Raw genomic sequence first — 20,228 nt, 5'->3', positions numbered from 1 at the left:
ATGTGAAGTGCCTAGCTGTGAGGCCCATCAAGTGTATCTTTTTTTTCCTCAAATTAAGAGTTCAATTTCAATATTTGTTTTTTTTCCTACTTTGTTCAAATAATCATTCTCAGCAGATCACTATGTTTCCATTCTTCACCAAATAGGATTTAAACTTTTACTCAAACAGGTATGACACTGAGAACTTATAAATCACTCTTCTTTCTGTAATCTAGCTAGGGACATTTCAACTATAAAAAGTCCCTGGTTTCTTGTTACGGTAATTGTACAAAATGGGAGTTAATTACCCCAAAACATTGGTAGCAAGAGTTCAAGGCAAGATGTATTTTGTGCAGCCATCAGACTAACCCGACGGAAAGCCATATCTTCACATTGCTACATACACTGCAGTTTTGTTTATAAAATTTATTTACTGTCAACATCCTACTTTTCTTTTCTAATGATGATGCCTGTATATTACATGGATGCTATGCAGGACAATATTGTCCAGTATAATGAAGATATGCTGAGGAGGATGCATGATCCAACATATAATCATCAAGAATCATTCAAGCCTTTTTTATCTGACTATCATGTTAGAGAACCTGAAGAAGATATTGCACAAAAGATGGATGCTTTACTTCCTCTAGGCTCTAAAAGAAAGAACGTCGAGATACCTATGCCACCACTTTTGCTTGCACCTATTCAGAAGCATGGTATCAGGTAATCTTTTGCATGATTTGATCTCTGCGATAGGTTTTCCCTTTTAAAAGGTTTAAAAAGTTCAGCTCTTAACAGTGTGACTCATCTAGTGTAAAAGTTATGTCGAATAAATTTGAGGAGTCTTTTATTGTGAAGAGTTCTCTTTAGTGCCAAATAGATACTGGGCAAAATATGTCGATTACTTTTCAGCCAAAATACTGCTGATATGCAATGCATAAAAAAAACCAGTCAGAAATAAATGGAGACAATCCTTGAAATGAGCTGCTTTCCTGGGCCTGAAATCTCAACAAACCCACCTTCCTCCCAAACTCATGTACTCATCCATAGCCAAAATTTTCAAATCTTTTGATCCCACATCCATACAAACTCTGGTTCTACCCATAAAAAAAAAATAAAAATAAAATAAATAAATATATAAATAAATAAAATCTAAATATCAAGCACTAATTCAGGAGGGCACACTGAAACAGATTGTTAGAGGGAATGAATCTAACCATCACCTTAGCTTTGATGCAATTTTGTTGGTTGATACAAGGATGGAGCTTTGTAGAAAATGTGATCGTTTCTCCTATCATATTGTAGGCTTTTTTTTCTCCTCCAAAATTTTGGTGGCCCTTACGTAGACGTGCATGATAAGATTTTGAGTCTAGAACCCACATCATATGATCTGCACTAGACAGGGTCCCTTGTATCCTGTCTGGTCATAACATCAAACCCTACAACTTGTACTTGGAATCTTTGGTTAATTGTGATTCAATATGCAATGTAGCTGTCTGGTCATAGCATCAAACTCTACAACTTGTACTGGTCATAGCATCAAACCCTACAACTTGTACTTGGAATCTTTGGTTAATTGTGATTCAATATGCAATGTAGCTGTCTGGTCATAGCATCAAACTCTACAACTTGTACTTGGAATCTTTGGTTAATTGTGATTCAATATGTAATGTAGCCACTCAATTGACTTACTCATGAACAAAACTCAAGGAAGGCCAATTCTGATGTGAATGAAAATTACATGCCCAATTTAGGCTTGGGTGTTTTTTCTTTTAGTTTCTTTAAAGCTACATATTCCATATACTTCGTGTTGCACTCCTTAACATTAATCATTAAGAACACAATCAAATGCAAAGTTAAGAATCAGTGACATATAAACCAATAATCATCTTTGGAGCAATAATGACTAATGCATTAGGGTCCTTGAAAGGCCATACATGATCAAACTGAGAAATTTAGCAGAAAACAGGAGGTGGACATAAGCGCTTGCCCCCATCTCCTTATCCTGGGCCTCCACCGTGTCGCAATTGCATCACTGTCTCATCCACAGAAGACATAAATCTTTTTTGTTTGAGAAAAAAGCGGATTTTGTTAAGGAATTGAAACAAGAGGATTAAGAATGGAAATAAGAGTCATCTTTATATATATAGATGGAGGAAAAGTTGCTTAGAAAAGGGAACGGAGGCCGAAGTTGAATTTTGTCACAATTGTTTAGTGTATGTTTGGTAATCAATGTGTTTTTTTGTAAAAAACCACCATGTCATGGTGTTTCTTTTTCAAATGTGCTTTGAAAACATCATTTTGGTCAAACTAGTTTGACCATTTATATAGCGGCAGGCAACGACTTACATGAAAAAACGAAATCTCAAAACACGTTTTTGGTGTTTTGAGACAAGTGTTTAATTTTTAGATTTTGTAAAGAGACAAGTCAAAAAAACACCCTGGTTGCCAAACACGTTTCTTTATTTTTATTAAAAAAATAAATAGAAACGATAAAAACACCACGGTTGCCAAACGCTCCCTTAGAGATTGACGGTAAAGATGCGTTTGTTATGACTATTGTGGAATGATGAGGTGGTAGAAGTGTTAGTATCTAGATGGGGTTGAATAGGGTTGTAAATTTTTTTCGAGAAGTAATAACAATTAACAGAATTATGCAGTGAAAAATAAATAATGTAAAGAACAAGCAACCACAACCACAAGCACACGAGATTTTTATAGTGTTTGGATAAATACTACGTCAACTCTTCCTCCTTGTCAGGAGGGGCTCACACACTATATGAGAGTTTTTCTGGATTACAAGCCCAATCCAGTAGGTAATACAAGACCACACTTTAGACTAACCCTAATCTACTTATCCCAAACAATCTCACACAGGTGTAGCCTTGGCTCTCTGTTAGGAGCCCTAACTCCTTAATTAACCCTAGCTTAAGTGCGCCATAAAAAACTCTGACCACACGATCGTAAAATAAGAGTGTTTACAAAATAAATATCTTTTAAGTTCAAATTAAAAAATCTCACAGCCCTTTTGAATTAAAACCCATTCTTCACATGATTAGATTGTGGATTCTGAAGAACGACGTCGATGATTAATCTAGGGTTAGTTGCACTTCACGAAAGAATCAGATACGGTGATGTAGAAAGCTCTAAGGACATGCACAAAATCCGGGAGGCAATGCTGACGACTTGCAATCAAGAACACTTCAAATCCTAGGAGATTATCCCTTTTCTCTCAAAGCTCTGAATCTCTGCAATTCTCTCTTGATATTCTCTTGATTTCTAATGGAAAATAAGCCCCAGAATAGCTTATATAAGTACCTTGATGAGCGACTCAGATTGCATCTAAAAAACTAAATGAATCTGTTTAAACCCGTTGACCAGACGTTCGGAAAACAGGTCAGACGTATCATCTTGATCTACTCTAGTCCGGAAATAAAGCCAAATGTATCATCTTGATCTACAAACCTCTGTGAACTGTTTTGAAATTGTTTTCTGTCGTGACAAGTTTAGCCGTCTGCCCTAGATATCCATATGTTTGGTCCATATCCAAACATCTGGTTTGAAGTTTCATCCAGCTCTGTAATATTTCCTCAAAATCAAATATCTGTCAAGTGATTTTCAATAGTCTACAACCACATGTCTGGGCTAGATTCCAGATGTCTGCTGCATTGCTTTAGCTGTCTGAAAACATGCATCGAGCACTATATACACTTCTAACATGCACAACACAACTTCGAAACTTGTTAAACACTTATGAATGTTCGTTATTGATCAAATTGAGTCTATTTTGTGACTATAGTGCCAACAATCTTCCCCTTTGATAATAACAAACTTATAAATTGAAGTCAAGTATAAAAGTTTTGAAATAGTAATTAAATCAAGCACACTCATTTTCATGGCCAGCAAATGTATAATTAAGAATGAATTCTTTACAACTAAGCACACATGAAACATGAGATGTAGTTTAACAACGAGCTCCCCCTAGTAGTTTAACAACGAGCTCCCCTTCCACAAAGTTCATGTATATCAAAACAGAAACATTTCACAAATTCTTTTTGAAAAACATTTCACAAATTCTGCTCAAATCAGAAAATTTAACTTTTCTTTTCCCCTTCTCGAAAAAAAACTCCCTCTATACAAAGACAACAAAGATTCAAGATGATTTCAATCAATCTTCCCCTTTCGTTGTCATCAAAAGATCAAACTTCTATAATAACCACATTAAGATGAAAAATATGGAATAATTCAGTTAAAATAGAATAGAGAGAAAATAAGTTCAGAAAAATTCGATATTCAAAGTAAAGTAGGCGAGTTGATATTGAATGCCTATATGAATCCCATCATGACTTGCCATGTATGTGTTTGAAAGATCTGTATCACGGTAATAGAGTGTATCATATAGTGAGATTAAGACCAACAATCTATATATGCACTGAGCATTGCAATTAATCACATGAGAGAAAGATGAAAATAGAACTAATCTCAACTTTCAAAGATATAGACTCGTACACTTTGCCGAATTGAACTTACAAGGAGAGTCAATAGTGCTTGGTGGGTTAAAGAGACACCATCTCTAAATATAAATCGTCTAGTATTGAATGGATACGCTTGAAAATACATGACTAACAAATCCACGAGTCATCGCCCATTGGCCTCTTTTATGCCACTCCTTTTTGTGGATTTAGATGAGTGTGCACTCATTGGCCTGTTTTATTGCACTCAACCGAATTCATTTAACATTTTTGTTATTCTTTTATAGTGTCAGTGGATGTGTTCCTATTTTGACTTAAAGACTCATGTGACTGAATTACACACCTAAACACATAGTTTGTGACTTTAAAACACATTATTAATTTCCAAACAAAAATCTTGACAAAGGTCACACGCGAAGTGTATGTGGCGGTATTATGAAGTGACTATCATAAACATGCATTGAGATCAATTAGCATTATGTATAGTAGGGTTTTGAAAAATAGGACTAGGTAAGAAATTAATCATCTCTGTGCTATTAATCATGATTATGCCAAGTTTCATAAAAAATGTAGGCACGCAAGAAGCAAAGTAATTAGATTTTCTCTTTTACACTTTTTTTAATTTTTTCATTTGAAGACTTCGACCTTAACCTATAGCAAAGTCCTACTTAGATGTGATAACAAGGTGTGGTAGACAGGACTTTCCTAATGGTAAGGCCAAAGTCTTCTAATGTCAAAAGTCATCCAAAGAGCTTGTGCACAAGTACCTAGAGCTATGTACTTGACCTCAGTAGTTGATAATGCTACACAGTTTTGTTGCTCTAACAAGTGTCCTATACGACTATTGCTTTTGCTATCTATATGACTATCAACATAGTCACTATCCCAGTATCCAACTAATTCAAATGAATTACAAATTAGAAACCATAAGTTGAATTTTTGCGCTCTAATAAGATAATGGAATATTCGTTTACAGCTTTCAAATACGATTCTTTCGAATTAGCCTGTATTCTAGCAGAAAAACAGAGAAAACATAATATCATGACACAAAGTTGTTAGATAAAAAAGGCTACCGATCATACCTTTATATTTCTTTTTATCGATTGAGATATTGGTTTTGAGATATTGGTTTCATCTTTTGTTGCCTTAGTCGACGGGCTCGTCGGGGTTGTCGCTGCCTTTAAGTTATCCATGCCAAACTTCTTTAATAGGTCTTTGACGTATTTTTCTTGTGAGATGAACATACCATCTTTTGTTTGCGTGACTTGAAATCCTAAAAAGTACTTCAACTCAACCATCATTGCTCATCTCAAACCTGTCTTGCATTAACTTCTCAAACTTATGACAAAGATGCTTATTAGTAGCTCCAAAAATGATATCATCAATATAGGCTTGTACAATAAGGATTGAAAGTACCCTAGGAGGGGGGTGAATAGGGTATTTGCTAATCTAATTCGATTTTGATGCCAAATAAAAACTTATTCAACTAATATCCTAGCAAATATGATATCCAGTAAAATTATGTGCAAGGATAAATAATAAATAATAGGCGATATAAACAATGAGACAATAATAGTGCGCAAAAACAATCACAAACACAAGGATATGTTTACGGAGTTCGGTTAACCCTCGATCTACGTCTCCGCTTCTCACCTCGAGGAGATTCTCCACTATCAATCAACACAACTACACAATCCAATTTTCAATGTTTATCGAAAACATTTACAACTCATACGTTAACAACCACACAATACACTTTAAGAGTTGGACGATCCGTGTCACCTTCCTCAAGTGTTTAGAATTACTACCTCTCACTAGACTTTTACACCAAAGCCACTCCTTTTGGAATTGATACCGTTCTTCTCCCAACCACCCTTCTAAGTGTCCTTGTGTATTACAACGTGTTTTCAACAATAATAAGCTTAAATAAATGTTTTGTTCTCCAACAAAGATGATAACAAAATTGTAAGCTCACACTCAATGAATCACACCCACAACCCAAATATACTATATGTGAAATACTTAAGCTCAAATGGTTGTGTGTGAATAACAATGAGTAAAAACGAAATTAAACTCAAGTAAATCTAGCTTGTATATATATATATATATATATATATATATATATATAGATCAAAATGAAGATTAAGCTAGAAAATAAGTTTAGAAAACTTCTCCAAAGAAGACAAAGAGATGTAAATAAAGATTTGAGGTTGAACTACTCAAAAAACGAAGTTGAAAGCCTTCTCTTTGTAGAACTCCTTCAAACAAAAAACACACTTGATTTTCTCTTGAAAACTCTTAAACACACTTGCAAAAACTTTTCTAAACTTCCATAAGTGAAACAAATGAGTTATGAGGCTTATATGTAGCCTCACAAAAAGAATCAGCTAAAAACTAGCAGTTACAGTCTAAAATAACCGTTATCGGTCGACTAATAACCATGGATTGGTCGACTGATGAATTGAAAATGCAGATGGCTGAAAGAGCTCTGATTGGTCGCCTGGTTGCACCTTATCGGTCGACTAATGAAAGAGTATCGGTCGACTGATGAAAGGGTGTTGGTCGACTGATAACATGCACGACAAATTCTGAAAATTTTGCAGAGCTGATTTTTTAAATTCAATTTAAAATATCAAATCAACTCCAAAAATAGTAAAATTTGGGACAATGTTTCTACACATAAAGATAAACATGTTAGAAAAGCTGAAATATCACTTCACATTTGTGAAAACTCACTGTTTTAAAAACAGATATTCCAAATTCTGAAAACTACTAAACACTTGATTTTTTAAAATCGATTTAACATAGTAAATCAACTCTAAAAATGTTAAAACTTTGGAAAATATTTATACACATGAAAAAGAACATGTTAGAAAAATAATTTCTCAAATTGCATTTCTCATTTATGCAAACTCATTTATTTTGCAAGCCGTTCAAAAATACGAAAACGTTAAAACTTAATTTTGATAAAATCATTTTAGGCACGTTTTGACATACTTACAAATAGATTAATAGACTTAAAAAACGATATAAAATAGTGTCATTAAGTCTATAACCGAAAACGGCGATAAATCAAAATAATTGTGTGTGTGTATGAATTTTGAGCTCTAAGTATAAACACATAAAGTATAAACCTAGACTATTATGCCCAAGGCAAATGATCTTTAATTTGCTCGACTTGGTTGTGGATGAAGCGATGATTAATCTTGTCTTGAATTGCGATGGTTTCATTCCGATTTTCACCAACCTCCTTTGAATATCATCGTGAAAGTGCGAGTTCATCCAACCTCCAACTTAGAATCTTTGTGTAGAATATCTAACAAGTAAATACAAACACTCGATAAAAACGATGTTAGGAATTGTTTGTTAATCATCAAAACCAGATTAGACAATATGCTCATAAACATGAGACCTAACAAGGATGTCATTTTCAGATGTATGAGTAAACAAGGTATTTTTTGCAAACCCCTTTGTAAATGCATGTTTTGAAAGATTTGAGTTTAGATGATCATACCAAGGACGATGTGCTTGCTTTTAAGACCATAAAGCTGTATTAAGTTTGAAAACATGATTTGAAAAATCGTGATCAATGAAGTCATGGGGTTGCTCTACATAAACTTCTTCCTTAAGGTAACCATGTAGAAAAACACTCTTTACATCCATTTGATAGCTTGAAGCCTTTGAAACAGAAAAATGCAAGCAAAATTCTAATCTTTAAGTCTAGCAACCGGTGCAATGGTCTCATCAAAATCAATGCAATTTATCAGATTATTGCCTTTAGTAACAAGTGTAGCTTAACTTCTTATCACATTATATTATTTGCCCAATGCTACAAGGTTGCCTTGAGCCTTGAAGGATTTATTTAAAACATACAGATTAAGGAATGCAAGGAAGGTCTGACTTCCCAATCACCAAGTCTCAAGTATGGTTTTTCGGAAGCCTCAACCATCTGTAAGTCTGGGATCCTTTCCAATTTCGTTCCATAATTAGGCCGACACACACCACTACGATGATGACTCCATTGAAATAGTATGTTAAGCCTACGTTTATTTCTACTTATTTTAATACTTTCATTAAAAAAATCAATAGAAAAAAGTTAATTTTAGGAAAAAGGAAACCAATATTTAAAATCAGCAATAAACCCATACCTGACTATATCATGTTCTCACTGATCACATGCTCACAATCTAGTTCACATCAACTACCTGGAATGAGAATCAAAGGCAAACTGTCAGAGTGGTTTTAGCAGGTACCACTCCAAAATATAAATCCAATGGACGGATTTGTGAATGGCAATATTTCGCGATAAATCAAAATAAACAAATGAAGATAGCTAAAAAATATAATGATTAACAAAGAGATAATAAAGCTCAAATGAATTGGTAGAGTGATAAAATAATGGTAGGAGACAGTAAAATAAGTAGGAATACATACTAATAATGCATAGTGGACATGATGGGTTTTATATACTTTATAGAATATCAAATGGTCTCACTATTTTGCCGACGTACTAAAATCTTAAAGCACTGTCATTGTTTATACCAAAAAGTGTATAATAAAATATAAGATCATGATGATGTGAAGAAAATAACCAGTATATTAACTCAAGGAAGTGTCAACTACACTACTGTGATGTCATCACATGACATCATAATAACCAAGCAGGATACAATGTAAACTACATCTGTATAGCAAATATCATTTTAAAAGATTAACTTTAGTTATGTTCTTATTTAGTTAAGCTAGAGTAGTAAACAACACACTTAAGGTGGAAAATAATAATGAAAATAATACTGGGCAGTGCACTTTAGAGCATCCATGCACCCATTTGCATCACCTTAAGCTGTGAAATACCTCGATACTTAACTCCCATCCCATGGTTATTTAAATTAGTTTCTATGTACATATAACGTTATGCACTAAATCCCTGTCCTCCGAAGCTAATCTATACAACTAGTTAAGTACAATTATCCTTGCCATCGCGGTCGGTAGCTATCCATCGGTTTGGCGTTAAGTTAGTCTTAACATAGGAGATCAAATACCTCGTAGTCAAGGAGCAAACTACTAAACTTGTCTATATGTACAAAGGGTTATCAAACAAAATCTCAAGCTAGAACTAGTAGCTCTAGTGAATACTTTGATGACTTCGTAAGCCAATATAACCAACCATGGTCATGGCTTGTAATACTTTGATGACTTCGTAAGCCAATATAACCAACCATGGTCATGGCTTGTCTGCACCATATTTAACACATCATACACCAAGTATCCTAGGTCATCACTAGTCCATTGAGAGTTGAATGCATATCATTTGTAACCGGCATATAGGTGATACACTCTAATTACAAGGACAATAATAAAAGTGCATAAAAAAATACAAACTCTCGTTAATAGTGAGTGGCATGTCTCGATGGGCATAATTGAACACTTATTAAATATTAGGTATGAAACAACCAAGGTTGGTTGCTAAACAACACAGTTGAGTGAACGAGGGGATTTGTAAGTAAGATCATCCAACATACCGAAAAAGGGTTACGCTAAATAAAAGACTCTACCTCATTCCAAAAAGGCTTAGCTCAACCAGTTATATTAGGTTAAATTAATGTGTAAGATCCAATATAACTCAACACACTTCATTTAGTTAGATAGAAGAATTTATAAGCTTTTATCATAAGTTAACTCTATAATGAGGTTTTTGAATGATTAATACCTTCCAAGAGTTTGTTACATATTCGGTAAGCAAAAGGGTAGGTTAATCCCTAAGAGGAAAGTATGGAGGTCTTAAAAGACAACTAAAAAATACTATTGAGGTGTCAAGGGAAGGGCGTGCCTTAAAAGATATAGAATTGGTCTGAAGAGAACCCTTCACCCTACTATGGACAAAAGCCAAGTAATTGGATCAACTCTGAAAGATATACAATGATATATGACATTAATCATCAGTCTGAACTAAGTCCAGAGACGTCTGAAAACAACCCATTAGATGTCTAAAGGTTGAACCAGACGTCTGGACGACTGGTTTAGACGTCTCTAAACATTTTATCAAAAACTGGGTTTTTTCTACATGAAACCAAACGTTTGGAAATATCTATGGATGTTTGCCGCCTTGTTAGACGCCTTCGGGAGCCTGCAGTGCTACTGCAGCTCAATCTCCAACAACATCGTTTCTTTGCTGTACTTTCTCTAGTTTCCTCGCATGCCTTCGGATACGTTTAGGGGGCTATGTGGGACTTCCTAAACCATGTTACCAAGTCTGAAGATCGTGACTAGAAACTAGGGTTTGTGCATATTTTGTGCATATTTTGTCGGGTTGATTGATTTAACGTGTTCATGAGGGATCGAGCTAAGGAACTTGTCATTCTTATTCACAGATATATTTTAGGACACAAAATAAATTAGTAAGATAGATTCCTAGGGTCTTTAAGATGGAATCAGAATAATAAAATAAATCGTGACTCGTATGTGCGTAATCAGAATTGAGGAATTGAAAGCAAGTTGCGGTACTTGCCTTAGGATCTACTGATGTAGATTTGCTGTATGTTTCCTCGAACAAAGCTACATGGTCTTCTCCTTGGCTAAGATCCAACTTTCTCTATGGTTGTCATTGCCATTGATATTCATATGTATAAGCCGAATAGGAAGACAAACCCCTTCAAATTTCTCCCTCTCTATCCCTTCTCTCTCTTCACTTTCTCTCCTCATCTGTCTCTCAATTTTGGTACAGGGATGCAGAAAAGAAAGAAGCAGAAGCAAAAGTCGAACGGCGGAAACAGGAAAACAAAAGAGCTTAGAGTTTATATTATAGCTCATATCTATCTAATATACTATAACAATACCCTCAAATGCCACATGTCAAAATTTTAGAGAATTTGCCACGTGTCAAATTTTAGAGATTTGCCCATTCATATCCTAATATAATCCATCAATATATACTCTAGAATTGGACAATTATTTCTATTTTTCATTTTTTTCTTTTGCATTGTAAGAGTTGTTATGGAAATATCAATTTTCCATTCAATGTGTAATTAACTCCTTAAATCATAGTTTGAAAACCTTCTTCTCTAATTAAATCCCCTCTAATTGCTTCGTTATTCCCTTATGCATTGATGCTTCGACTTCATGAGGACAAATGAACAGTAATAATTATGAGAAATTATTTGGACAATTATTGTCTTTGCTTTTGATCTTTTGCTCCATGTGGTTCTGTTTTGACTCTTTACCTTTCTCATGACTAATGTAGACAGTTTAATTTTTCAACAAAAATTAATTTTTTTATGTTCTCCTAGAATAATTTTGCAAGAATAGAGCAATTAGAGGTGTGAATTTCTTTTCCTTGAATCTAAGTCATTCAAATTTGTTGAAATTATTCATGCCACGGATGGTATGAGTATAATAATTTAACTTAAAATTTATAATAACTCAAGTATAATAATTCAATTTTTTGTATATAAAATTTTAAAAATTTTGATTTTTGAGTATTTTGAAAATAATAAATGAATAAATCTGAGCATTGCAAGGGTTAAAACTAATTATATTGCATTATTTATTACATACTCATCATCTAATTCTTGTGCTAATTTGCATAATTTTAGACATTTGACCACTAAGCTTCAATCTATATATCTATATAAATACTACTAAATTAAGACCTTGATTGTACGTGACACATTTCTAGGAGCCTAAATATTAATTTTCCCTTTCAGTGTCTCCTACCTAATTAGTACATTTCAATTTAATTTTAATTAGACCTCTTGAATTTAAGCTCTTGACCTTTCGATTTCTTAATAAGCATCTGAAGTCTAACATCACAGGTCTGAAGAAAGGTATGGACCTAGATGTTTATTACTCTTTTATTAAATGAGACCAGCATAGATACTATAAAAGTTTCAACAATAATAGTAATTCTATTAAATGTATATGTATGCATTGCATGCATAACTTCTCTCCATTTTAACTAAATTATTTTTTCTATTAAGATAAAATAAAAAAATTACATTGAATATTTTAAAATAAAAAAATTCCCGCAGCATGGCACGAGTATAACACTAGTACATATATATATTGTAGCTCGGGCTCGGTCATAGTTGAATTAGGTGTGGGAGCTTATTGATTGGATTGAATACAAATCCATCTTAGATTTATTTGAGATGCTGTGCAAGAACTTGGAGTTGGACAACCTACCTCAGATTAGCTTGACAAAATGAAGAGAGCACAAAGAATAATTGCATACCACATGAGACGTGCACTGCGCAAGATTGCTCAGCACTTAGGCCTAATTAAAGTTAAGCCAAAGTATGTGGTTTTGAATGATAAAGAATGATTCGCGATAGTTATTTAGGATAAGTTTCCAATTAATAGAAATTAATTGTTTAATTCCTAACAGAAACTCTTATTGATCTCAGAATGTCGTGACGGTAATTCACAGGTGTACATATGACCTCCTCATGTGTGGTCTTCTCTAAAGCAACCTTTTCAGATGGGTCATTACAAGGGATTAATCATTAGTCCTGTCAATAGAAACAAGTCGAAAGTGAGTTTCATTAAATTTCACATGGAATGACTCTTATAATAGGTTTGTTATTTTGTTGTACTCTATATAAGCCTTACTATAAAAAGGGTATGCAAAAAATATACACTCAATAGCTTTAGAATCAAATTTGCCTAAGGAGCCTTTCATGCTCAAAAGATAACACTTGCAACAAAAACACGAAGATGCACAATACTTAGGGGTTTTTTATGATAAAGCTCAAAAGAAGTTTAATTTAGTGTTAAGGAATATATTTTGAGATATTGTTGGGATATCATTGGATATGATTTTAGCTCATACTTATTTTGAAATATCCTCTTAACCTCTATTTAAGAGAGGTTAGTATTAGATGAATAACATCTTGGCCTTTTTTTATTTCTCTACATGGTTTTAGAGTCATCCTCTTGATCCTAGTGAGACCTCTTTGTTCATCGTCTACATCAAGCCGTCGACAAGGTTTTCGCAGAAAACTTCGTGCTTTCCCTCGGCGGCTATCGAATTACTGTTCATCCTTCTATGTGCCGCAAATAAGCTGCTGTTCATCCATGCACTGACATTGTTCATATAAGCGGATTACTGGTCAATCGTGGATCACTGTTCGCCGTCCACTTTGATCAGAGCCGACTTCGCTCTCATCTACCCTCATTGACATGTGCTTTGTTAACCTCATTGATCTTTGCTCGAGCCCAAAGTCGACTCCACCTCTTGGATCATTTGTTTGTCAGATTTTAAAAAAATAGATCATTTATTGTTGGATCCTTCGAGAAAGGATAATTTATTATTGGGTCCTGAAAGATATTATTTATTGTTGAATCCTTCAAGGAAGGATCATTTGTTATTGGATTCTGAAAAGGATCATTTGTGATTGGATCCTGAAAAGGATCATTCGATTGGTGGAGCCCAAGAGGGGATCGGCTGATTTGAAAACATCCAAGTGAAAGATAAGAAGATCCAAGTGAAAGGTAAGAAGCCCTAGAGGGGATCAGTTGATTTGAAGACATCCAAGTAAAAGATAAGAAGATCAAGACTACTTTGAGTTTTTTGAAGTATCGTCATAGATTAGAGTGTGTACTTTATTTGTAACAAGCTGGACATGTATGATATACATGCTCCAGCTTGAGGAGTGTTAAAGAATATATTATGAGATATTATTGAGATATCATTGGATATGATTTTATCTCATACCTATTTTGTAATATCCTCCTAACCTATATCTAAGATCGGTTAGGGTTAGATGAATTAAACCTTGGCCTTTTTCTATTTCTCTATGTTTAGCATAGGTCTAAGATATACTCTATTCATCACATGACATGATGTATTCACTACCTCAGCGTAAAAGTGCTTAGGAAATTTATATTCCTTAAGCATAGTTCTAATCATTTCTTATAATTTGTGGTTCTTTCTTTCGACCACCCCCTTTTTGTTGAGATATTTGAGGAGAAGAAAACTTATGTGAAATATCTTTTTCAAAACAAAAGATTTCAAACACATAATTTTCAAATATCTCCACTATGATCCAACCTTAAGGTTTGAATAGGGAGGTCTTTTTTATTTTTAACATAGTTTGAACACATTTTAAAAATTTTAAAGCAATCATTCTTGTTGGCTTGAAATATAATACATGTGAATCTAGAGTAATCATCAACCATAACTAAACAATACTTATTACCTGCATACTTATCGGTCCAAAAATATCTAAGTGAAGGATTTGCAAAGGGTTAGTGGTAGTTATTTGGTTCTTGCTTTTGTGATAAGCTCTGACAAATTTACCTTTCATGCAAGCATCGTATACCTTATCATTCTTGTATTTGTTGGGTGGAAAACTTCTTACCAAATCCTTTCTGGAGAACTTTTGCAATAGGTCCATGCTTGCTTGTCAAAGTCTCCTATGCCACAAATCTGCATCTGTCCCTACAACCAGATATTTTACACCTTTAGGATTAATATCAACAAACTTTAGGGTATAAACAATAGCATCTTTATTACCAATAAATACAATTGAACCTATTTTAGAATTGATAATTTTGCAAATCTTAGGTTCAAGTAAAATAGACATACCTTTGTCGCATAATTGACTGATGGATATGAGATTATGTCCTAAGCATTCAACATATAAAACATTAAGGAGTTCATAGGAATTGTTACCTATCTCACTAACTCCCACAATTTTACCTTTTTCATTATTGCCAAATGTCACATTTCCATCATTTTCTTCTTGGTTAGGCTAAAAAATAATTCTTTGTTTCCCTCGTGTGTTGGGACTATCTATAATCAAAATACCAAGTGTTGCCTTGCTTCTGAGCCCGCCGGTGCACCTATATTAAAGAAGGAATGCGTAACCTGGGTATCCAGAAAGGCCTAGCCTAGTTAAAAAATAGTTTCTTTAGATACTCAAATTTGCTTGACAATTTTAGTCCATGGACGTGACATAAAGAGATGCCCTATTCTACCACACAATAATTAAATAGTAGATGCGTTGGAGGTAGGAGCATAGAAAGACAAATTGTTCCCTTTTGCAAAGGAGGGTTTAAACCTCTTGTTTGAATATGAATACTCAAGTCCAGTCTTTACTTTGGCAAATTGTTGACTAGAAAGGACCATGTTGAAGCCTCTTAAGCCTAATGCAAAAATTTCACGATCTGTCTCTTAAGTCAAAAACTTTGGACTTGAGAAATTCATTTTTAGATATATGTTTCAAACTTCTTTTGCTCATTGGACAATTTGCATGGAAGAGTGGTTAACTAACCAACTAAGTCATCACTTTTAATTTTCAAAGCATTCAATTTTTCAGTAACTCACTATTCATATCCTTGTATATGAAACACTTTAAGCAGTGATGAAGTGTTTGAACTTGCCTTGCTAGGAGCATTCAACTCTAAAATGAATTTTTCAGCAAATTTTAAGTTGACCCAACATTTCACTATACTTATCATATAACTCATCATATGAAGGGTATAGCTCATCATCAAAGTTCTTGTCTTCAAAACTATCAGAAAGTCTAGATTTTGGTCTCAGCTAGATGCGCCTTTTCTCGTCATCACTCAAGCTGATCTCTGAGCTTTTATCTCCATTCAAGAAGTCCCAAGTAGTTTTGAAGCTCTTGCTCCTTTCCTTTTGCTCCTTTTTGTTTTGAGAGCATTCTTTTTGGAAGTAGTTAGGTTTCTTGCAATGACGACGAACAGTTATAGAAATAGAATCATCAAATTTACCTTTTCTTACCCTGGAGGAACTTTGATTCCTTTTGCTACATAGAAACTTGTTGGCGCACGCCACCTGCAACCTGACACTGATCATTGTGCATTAAATGACGATCTATGTGGCAGTGTAGTCTCCAAAAATGTCACCGAAACGTTTGAGTAGATCTCCTTAGTCTTTGTAGATTAATCGATCACCGGGTGATGGGGAAACTCGGAGAAACATCTAGTTTGAATAAAAGAGGAAGCATTAAACAACTAACAAAAAATATATCAAGAGCCAAACATAGGATTTATGTGGTTCTGCAATCGCTTATGTCCACGGGATAGATTTGAGTCGTCTTTTATATCAGAGATTATAAAGATACAATCTTTTGTTGTGATCTCTAAAGATTTCACGGGAAACCTTCTTTTTAGTCTCATCAAAAGATCTTTCAAAATTGTAGATTTCTCTCTTTTCTTCTCTCTACCTCTCTTTTACAATATACAACTCTCATTAGTTTTACTATAGTTTAATTTACAATGAACCTTTCAAGGGGTATTTAAGGAGTTTTCCTTTATCGAATCATGTAGGAATTTGCTAGAAATATGTACCTACTACTTAGCAGACATCTGAAATACTTTAACAGGAATTTGCAGGTTTCTGTTGATTCAGCCTCATTTGTGATGTACAGTTTTCAACTAGAGAGATACCTAAAGGTTGCCGTGTTTGAAGTATTCTTAATTCACGTGTTTCTTTAAACGATGTACAATTTAATTTCTTCATCATCATGTTTGTGTGCTCAAGGATAAGTTAATATGGTCCTGTTCACTATCTAATCCAGGTTTATATCCTTAATTGAACTCTGGGAATATGTACGCCAACATGTTTTCATGTCTTATGATATTTAATTATCTGATTTCAAGTTTGTAACATAATTATTTTTTGTTCGTTTCTTTTGTACTATGCTTTAGCTTTTTCTTCCAGATAAATATAATATCCTCTTGTTTATTTGTTAGGCAGACCATGCATTATGTCTGAGGTATTAAAGGATTTGGTTGGGGCTGCAGTACCTCTTGCTACTAAACAACAACGCTTTCTTGTACTCAGTGAAGTTAGCCACCCGTTGCATGTTGCTGTTGAAGAATCTGCTCTTCGCCAGGCTCTTAGTAATCTTATTGAAGGTGCTCTACTCCGTACCCAGATTGGTGGAAGAGTTGAAATATATGCCACTTCAGCACCGGCTGGAGGCACTTTCATTGCCATTGATGATAATGGGCCTGATATGCACTACATGGTGAAATACAATTTTTTCTATCCATTAATTTTTACAGCCATGGTATTACATTACTAGTGATTTATATGATTACATGGTGTCATAAAGAACAATTTATAACCCATTTCTACTTAAGCAGGGTTATTTGAAGATGCATCCCTCTACTACGAGGGTGTAGCTATTTATCGCCTCTAATTTATTTATTAGCACACAAACTCCATGGCTCTCATGATGAAGATGCATCCCGATAAATTTGCCAAGAACATTCTCATAAGGTTCTTACCTGAGGTGTCTTAAGAACTAAAGGAAAAGTTACACCATACGGGGTTAGTCTGTATGTTAATAAAGTAGAACATGGGCGATGAGTTGCTACACCTTCATGTTGAGTTTAAAAAATTCCATAAGAGGCGTTTAAAAAAATAAGGCCTATCCTATCCAAATTAAAATAAAATCCTATTAAAAACCAAATCCTATTCCTATTAAAAGATCAAATCAAATGGTCTGGAATGTCTCTAAACTAAAGTTCAAATCGAACAAACGGAAATGTTGTTACACTAAACTTCAAATCTTGTAGAGTTTAAAGTCCTAAGTAAAAAAGAAAACTAAAATCCAAATCCTATGGTCCTTAAAGTCATTAAATAGAAAGAGAAATTTAAATCAAATAGACATAAAAAACAGAATAAGATTATAAAGCATGTGTCAACGAGTCTTTTTGCTGAAATATCGCTTATTACGATCCATGATAGTAGTATTCCTTAATGAAAACATAGAAACATGGTTAATTTGCCTATAATTGTAAAGCATGTTTATTTTTTTTTAGTGAATATATGAGAATTTCTTTCGCACCACACCGGTCCAGACCAAAGCACTACAGTAAACATCCCAGTGCTATCTATCTTTTTTTGGGGGGACACAAAATAACCTCCATGAAGGCCATAGCTCATGCAAACTGTTTCACAAAATAACCATATTTGGATTATGATGTCAGATTATGATGTCTCTGCTCATGTACCATTGTGTTTGGTAATATAATTCACTTTTCACAAAATAACCATATTTGGATTATGATGTCAAATTTACTGCTTCCTTACATGTTTTTTTCAGACACAGATGCGTTCACTGACACCCTTTAGGGAGAACCTATTGTCAGATGGTAAGGTGGAGGACAACGTGACCTGGAACTTTGTTGCAGGAGTGGCCGTTGCCCGTGAGGTCCTTGAGAACTACGGTTGTGTTGTCCGTGTCATCTCTCCTCGTACTCCAGATGTAATGTTGGGTGCTAGGGGAACTCGTATAGAACTCTGGTTGCCTTCAAACCACTAAAATGACAACTCAATAGTATCTGTTGTGGAAGCATAGTTTCTATACAGTTCTTGTGTATAGTGTAGTATCATTCTTCTTTCCCATAAATCTATATGTTGGGAATGGATATGTTGGTGATCTGCCATTAGTCCTGCATTCACCTTTGAATTAACGTGGAGTTTATTGTTGTTTATTATGGCCTGCTTATGCTAAGCAATCTTAATGTATTTTATAGTTTGGGGTCGAATATCAATATGATAATATGGTCGTCCAACTTGATTATGTAGATAGCTATAATCTAGAATTAACACAATGTTGCTTGGTTTGATGAATGTGAAAAAGCAAGTTGATTTGGGATTACATCTTGTTATCATAACTGTTAGTAATTGGTGGGTCCTTCCCGTTGAATGGGTGGATTCTAAGTGCGCTTAAATTGGTCATTTAGTGAATGGGTTCTTAATGCTAGTTGTTTCCTCTGCTCTATATTTATGCATTTATGTAAAGATTAAATAGAAAGAGGAAAGATATACTAATATCTATCTCCTTCCTTTTCATCAATCCTCTGATCTTTGGTGTGGTTGCCTGTAGGTTGTTGCTCAAAATTAAGATTAGATGATACGAGTTGCCGTGCGAGCACTCTTTGGTCAAGGAATTACCAAAAGGTGGGTTGAGAAGAAGACAACTAAAACACAAGAACAATTCAGTATGGCGAAGGAAAATACCTTCTCTAGATTCTGAAGAATCAATTATTACAAATCTCTCACGCACAATCTCACTAGAATCGAGAACAACCTCTCAATCCTCTCTAAACCCTAATACAATGATTAGAATCTCTCTTAATTACCTCTGATTCTAAGATCTCATAGATCCTCACAATCTAAATCCTAATCCTTTTGATTAGGTTCTCACTTAGACCTAAAGCCCTTTAGATCTACATCTTGGCTTCTCACCCTCTGTTTAGAACCCTAAACAGTCCATATTTATAGGGTTTATAACGTGGTGGTAATCTGGTAAATAACCAGACCAAACCCAAACAGAAAAACACGTAAACAGAATCCTTAACGAATCTGGAAAGCTCCGATGAGTCGACTCATGAACAGTTATGAGTCGACTCATGACCTCATATGAGTCGACTCATAACTGATGAGTCGACTGGTCAGAGACGTTTTGCTAACAGGGCTTGATTTCTTGAGTCGACTCAAACATACACATGAGTCGACTCATGAGGCTGAAAACTGAGGCTTCGATTCTTTGATTCTTCGCCTCGCTCCACGCTCCATCCTGTGCTCCGCCGTGTCGCTTCACACCACTATTCTCAAGATATCATGAGAATCACCTATTCTCAAGCTCCCATGAGGATCGCTTCACACCACTATTCTCAAGATATCATGAGAATCACCTATTCTCAAGCTCCCATGAGGATCGTTTTTTTTCCGAAGAGAAGATACACCCGTATCATTAGATACGTGACGATCCTTCTAAAAAATTCTGGAAATGT

General features: G+C 34.5%; 1 protein-coding gene across 2 annotated transcripts in view; it reads left to right on the top strand.

Moving 5' to 3' along the window:
• LOC109824492 (chloroplast sensor kinase, chloroplastic-like) overlaps positions 1-19,090 on the top strand; it is a 29,224-nt gene extending 10,134 nt beyond the window's left edge. Inside the window, exons 4-6 of one of the 2 annotated variants that reach the window (XM_020391102.1) lie at positions 476-702; positions 17,263-17,449; positions 18,533-19,090. In XM_020391102.1, coding sequence (XP_020246691.1) covers positions 476-702; positions 17,263-17,449; positions 18,533-18,751 — 633 coding nt within the window. In that variant the 3' untranslated portion in view covers positions 18,752-19,090. Of the gene's footprint in view, positions 1-475; positions 703-17,175; positions 17,450-18,532 lie in introns of both variants that reach the window. The other variant, XM_020391101.1, reaches the window with a different exon arrangement.

Source organism: Asparagus officinalis, chromosome 9, assembly GCF_001876935.1.
Source record: "Asparagus officinalis chromosome 9, Aspof.V1, whole genome shotgun sequence".
Classification (NCBI taxonomy): Eukaryota; Viridiplantae; Streptophyta; class Magnoliopsida; order Asparagales; family Asparagaceae; genus Asparagus; species Asparagus officinalis.
Note: the sequence above shows the minus strand (reverse complement) of the source record. Positions and strands in the feature narration are given on the sequence as shown.